General features: G+C 35.0%; 1 protein-coding gene across 7 annotated transcripts in view; it reads right to left on the bottom strand.

Annotated features, from left to right (window-relative positions):
• Nucleotides 1–391: 391 nt before the first annotated feature.
• The window catches only part of Zmym4 (zinc finger MYM-type containing 4), a 163,712-nt gene continuing 158,086 nt past the window's right edge, over nt 392–6,017 (bottom strand). For all 7 annotated transcript variants that reach the window (XM_063236054.1, XM_063236055.1, XM_063236058.1 and 4 more), the window contains 2 exons: nt 4,324–4,453; nt 392–3,014 (listed from right to left, as the gene is read on the bottom strand). In XM_063236054.1, the coding sequence (XP_063092124.1) occupies nt 2,807–3,014; nt 4,324–4,453 (338 nt within the window). In that variant the 3' untranslated portion in view covers nt 392–2,806. The remainder of the gene's footprint in view (nt 3,015–4,323; nt 4,454–6,017) is intronic.

Here is a 6,017-nt window from a genome sequence, read left to right as displayed (position 1 = left end):
CTAATTTAAATATGCATTTGTATTTACTTCAGAATGGACATATTTATTCTAATCTCATAATTTAAAAACTATTAAAAATTTAACTGATACAAGCTTTGTACACCTCAAAAAAATTTGTCTGAAATAAAATACACACGTAACATTTGACATTTCTAGCTGCTAGATTTTCAATATATATTAACTAAAAATGGAAAGAAATTTTTTGATAAAAAAGGGAATTGAGAGACTGCAATAAAACAGTATGTTTACTGAACAAATAAAAATCAGTTATTTCTTTTCTGAAAACTGTTCTTTTATTTATAATTTTACTATTTGTTAAGTCATGCCAATAGGTCAAATAGAAAAATATATTTTAAGTTCTCTCAAGACAAAAAGAAAAAGAACTCACCCATGAAATACAAATATACTATTTTATTCTAAGGGAATATTTCTGTGGTTTTGGCAAAGGGAAACCCAAAGGTGATTAAAAACCAAAAGAACAGAAAAGAATGATTAGATGTTGCTTCTTTGACTTTCTTCCTAGGGGAAAAAAAAGTAACTTTATACAATTTTAATAACAAAAAATGCAAATAATTAGACACAACATCAACAGCTACACTTATGAGGAATGACCAATAACTAATCATTATTTTCTCTGCGAATTAGTTTAGGGCTCTGGGCAACCTGTGTACTAACATGCAGTTTAAACGCTGATACAGTCATTTATTTGGGTACTGGTTGTTCTCAGTTAAAAGATACAGATTTTTTTTTTTGTTCGTTCTGGTATTTTATAACAATTTATCTACTATACTAACAATATTTTTTTCATACAACTACAGACAGGGAAAATGTTAGTGTTTATACAAACCATAAAATTAGTATAGTGGGACTATTAGCCTGATGTTTCTGGATGGTTTATTGGCAGACTTATCAGACAATCCAATTTTTCCTCCAACTGAACAAGGTCTGGAAGTAAAAAGTTTTCCAGTCAGAAATAACAAACACAGATGGAATTAATCATACAGAATCAGGGAAGATTTACTTCTTTCACACAGTTTTTGGTAACAAAAATGGATTTATTACAGGAAAAGGGACAGATCCATCAAGTACACAATGTCAAAAGGCCCCCTTTTAAATTTTTTGTAGCTAAATGACTTTCATTTGTTCAAAAAAAATAGTAACACTTGCCACTCCCACCTAAAATATGGGAAATACTGGAAAGTTTTTCAAGGTTAAACTTTTTCTAAAATGACTTGTTACTTTTCAATTTAGGTAAGGTCATATTAACCTCAGCTAACCAGGTTCTATGATTGGCCAACACCGTAAATGCTTTTTTCTTTCTTTCTTTCTTTTCTTTTTTGATTTTTTGAGACAAAGTTTCACTATGCAATTCAGGCTGGCCTTAAATCACTTTGTAGCCCAGGTTGGTCTTGAACTTGCAGCAATTTTCTTGCCTCAGCATCCCAAGTACTGGATTACAAGCGTGCACCACCATGCCTGGCCATCATAAAAGTTTTGATTCAAATTTTGTGGGGAAGAAACTAAGAATGGAGATGAGGGAGATGAACTGATATGCCACACACGCCTATGACTTGCAATCCTCATAGAACTACTAAAACAGCTAGTTTGGAATAATGCTATAAAAGTCCTATGGATAAGCAAGACAGTCAATGTCTTTCTATGCTCACCCCAGAATTCCTATTTTTCAAGTTTCTTAGGGCATCAAGGTCATCATCCAAATGCTTTTCACAGAAACCTACTAAGACCTTTACTACCATAATTTTGATAGCTAAGTAATACTGTGTCTTTGGGGAATCACTCACAAGTTTTCCAGAGTTAAATGACTTCTTTTGAAATGACAAGGGCCTCCAAAAACTGGTGCAAAAGAAAAATAAAAGGAATCATTTGGAAATAGGAAGCTAAAACAATGGGAGAAAAGCTGCCACTGGGGAAAAATTGAAAACAAAAGGAAAGCCCCATTTCTGTGCGCCACAGCTGAGGCTATGAGACAGCAGCAATAGGCCTACACCCAGAGAAGTGGGTATTTTAGTGGGTTTTCTACAAACATTTCAAGACACTTGGGGTCTAATGGGCTCCACAGATTTCTGTGTGCATAATTAGTTTGTGGAATATCATCCCCTTTATGCTAATTTACCCACATCCAGACCCAGGAAGTAAAGGGACACAATGCTACGTTAACAGCAGTGAAGGTCATTTTTCCCTGATGTGAGGGGCCATGGTAAAAGCACCCGCGGCTTCTATCCTTCACATAATTGGCTTGGCAGTGAAAATCAAAGTCAAGACCACTTCACTATCTTTTAAGAAAAGTTGAGTAATTTTATTGGGTCTCCAAGTCTGGGTCCCACAGTCCTCATAGGATATTACCCCCAGCTCTGCACTGACTTCACCCCTGACTTTTATGGTAAGGCTTGCTCATATAGCCTACTGTAGCCAAGGTCTCACTCCAAAGCTACCCCTCTAAGGTCTAAGGTTACTACGGTAGAGTTTTATACAACAGTTTTCCTTAAAAATATTCCACAATTTGTTATTCCCAAACAAAATAAGATTATGCACCACTCAGAGAAATTGGTTAGTCATTCTGAAGACATCTAACAACTATTTCACTGCCAAAGAATATTTCTCAGTTCGTACTCTTTCCTTCAATTTTTGTTTGTACATCCACACTGTGGTTCACGAGTCATCTGTTTCCCATTGTCTCATAATCAAGTCAAGAGGACTTGGACTTATACATCGCTTTCCAGCAGCTGGATGCATTCACAGTTTGGTGCATACCAATGTGTATGAAAATAGGAACTTCACTTCCATCTTAATCTGATAATTCAACATCAGAGTCTTCAGATTTGGCTTTGGCAAGTTCTTCATGTACCTCCCTCACCATGAGAATACGTGTTAACATGGTATCCAGGGTACCAGGGTCTATCGGGAATGTGGAGTACCACATGGGGCTATTCGGGACACAGGAGCGCTCAGGCTGAAGATAAAACACATCATTCCTCTGCTTCACACTTTCAGAACTATCCACAGAAAACAGAAAAAAGAAAGAAAATTGAGGATCAGAGAGTACAGAAAATATGAACTATTCTTTAATATAATGGTTTTCTACTTCTCCCCACTGTGACTCACAGATAAACAACATAACCACAGAGATAAGTAAGGCTTTAAGCATTTACCTCCCAGGAGTAACATGTAAAATATAACTCCATATCTTTTGTCACACACTCACAAGTGTGAAGTCACAGTGGATTGGAAGTAAGTATGTTAACAGAAGGCAAAGAATAAATCACAAACTTTAGCTCTCATAAGAGCAACAAAAAAGTTAACTCACATTTGATTACTATAGCTGAGAACAGTATATCCTATGTCCCCATATCCTACAATGAGACCTTTTTTTCCTCTTTCTTTTTTTTTGAGACAGGGTCTTGTTATGTAGTTCAGACTGTCCTTGAACTCACTATGTAGCCCAGACTGGTTTGAACTCAGAGATTCTCCTGCCTCAGTGTCCCAAGTGCTGGGATTATAGGCATGCACTACCATGCCCAGCAGCCTACAATGAAACCTAAAGGCACTATATACAACTGGGCAAACACAGCCAACATATTCCTTTAAACAAAAAATTCTTTATTTACTATGAGTCATGTAATTTTATATTCAAAAATTTTCTCTAAGAAAATGACCAATTAAACATTTTCAGTTCCTTAAAAGTTGTTTTTCTATTAAGTTGCTTTAGGTTTGGCAAAATACCCTCCCTTTAGAATTGCTTTACTGTCTAAATAATAGATCACTATAAATCTAGTTGTCACATAAAGGTTGAATAACACTTGTAAAGGTAAAATAGCAATGATTCTTGCTTTTTGAAGATTTTTTTGGCTTTTTAGAAATTTTATTGGTACATTTTAAATATACATAATGATCACATTCATTATAGAGAATTTGTACCTGTACATGATATATCCTGCTTCTTTTTTCCCCATTTCCCTCTCTTTAACCTCTTTAACCCTTATTTAAAAAAGCTTTGTTTCCATTTTTTCTTTCTAGTCTTTTTTTTTTTTTTTTGGTCCCTTCTTTCCATTCCCCCTCCTCTTCCCTGTGCCCTTCTCATTTGAACATTTTCCTGAAGACATTTTTTTTGGGGGAAAAAAAAAATCAAGATAGATGATTTCTTAGTTCAAAATCTAGTCAGGTATGAGAATGAAGAAAAAAATAAAACTGGAGGAAAATCTGTAAGGTTATAGGTACATTTCTACTATTCAAGCATTTAAAATCCAATCTATGTTACCTAAGTTCCGAGATGCACTATACCTAGCATGGAGGACAGTCACTTACCATTTTGATAGATAAAACTCGTAAAGTCGAACTGGGCATCTCAGTGGGTTGTCAGTATTCTCTGCCATCTCCACACCCACTGGAACCTCATCATCTTCATTTCGTTTCCTTTTGCCAATAGTTAGTTTATCTTAAGACAGGAAATGATAATCAAAGGATTATTTTAGAAAGGTCTATTATTCTTCAAGTCTCAAGAGACTCAATAAGCTTTGCCAGAACTTTGTCAGTCCTTTTTCACTCAGTCACTCATTCAGCAAATATTTACTGGGCTCCTGTGGAAGTACTAAATATTATACTAAATGCTATACTTACAGCACTCAATAAAAGCATACTGCTTAGGCAAAGTTCTCAGGAGTTAATCATTTGATAAAAGAAGAACAAATCCTTGCTCATTAAAAGACTTCTGTAGACGCCAAGAGTTACTAGAAATCAGCCAGTATGAAAACATAGAAAGCAGCCTGTTTCTTTCATAAGAAAACATTAGGTGAACCTGCATATCCAAGGAATAAAATATTCTTCTGCTTTATATCTTTGTTTTTGTTTCTTGAGGCAGGGTCTTGCTAAACTGCCCAGGTCTGGCTTTGAACTTGAAAGTTTTCTACTTCAGTGTCCTTATAGTATACCTAGCTTAACTTCATTGGGTTAGGAATTGCCTCAGTTTTCTATCGCCATTACTTTACAAAACTCTCCCCAGTTTTCTATTTAGAGGCACTTACATGGAAAGACTGACCATTATTCAGAAAACAAGTGGAACTTACTATCAACCTTATCAAACTTAATCAGAAACATTCCTTGAGTATCTGTTCTTCCTCTAATATCAATTTAGAGCACAAAGTAGATTATAAATTAAGGAAACTAAGAAAATAAAACAAAGACAATTAGGTGAAAGAGACAATCTTAAATATTTTTTGAAGCAGCAATCTGAAAAAGTGTATATGAAGCTGCACAACACAGTTATTTACAGATTTTAGTTTCATGAATTTTAAATTTTCATAAGGTAAAGTAGTAAGTACTAGCTACTCAAGAGGCTAAGGCAGGAAGAACTGAGTTCATGGCCAGCGAATGATAGAGTGGCGAATGATACACTATCTTGAAAAAAAATTTAAATTTTCACATTCATAAAACACATTTCACTTTTACAACAATTTAATTTTGAGACTTTCAGAACTTAAGAGTTCTGGTCAAAATTAATAAGCTTAATTGCTAGTTCTATGCAACTAGAAACACTACAATGGTGCTGTGGCTCATGAACTCAATTCTCTCCGTGATCCTGGCTGCAAATCAAGAACTGAATGAGAAGTGAATCAAATTTGCCCATAAAGTCAACACTGAACCAACCACTGAATTTAATTCATTTCTCATTCAACTCAATTTGTGACAGAACAGTCAAAAGAATCAAGTTTGTGAACTGAAGTACCACTGTATATATAATTTTAAGATACAGTCTTGCTATGTAGTTCAGGCTGGCTTTGAACTCACTGTGGGAACCAGGATGGCCCCAAATTCATAAGGATCTTCCCACCTCAGCCTACTAAGTGCTGTGATTACAGGCAAGTGCCACCATACTTAGCCCAAAATGTTAATTTTAAAATATTAAAAATAAGCTCTTATTTATTAACAGACTTTAAATCAGAAACATCTAATAAAACTGCTACTGCTGACTTTAGTCTACCGTATGCTACAGGCCAGCTTTT

Source organism: Cavia porcellus, unplaced genomic scaffold (assembly GCF_034190915.1).
Source record: "Cavia porcellus strain 051 isolate PalLab524CR breed Dunkin Hartley unplaced genomic scaffold, mCavPor4.1 scaffold_25, whole genome shotgun sequence".
Taxonomy (NCBI): Eukaryota; Metazoa; Chordata; class Mammalia; order Rodentia; family Caviidae; genus Cavia; species Cavia porcellus.
This window is presented reverse-complemented; position numbering and strand designations above follow the sequence as displayed.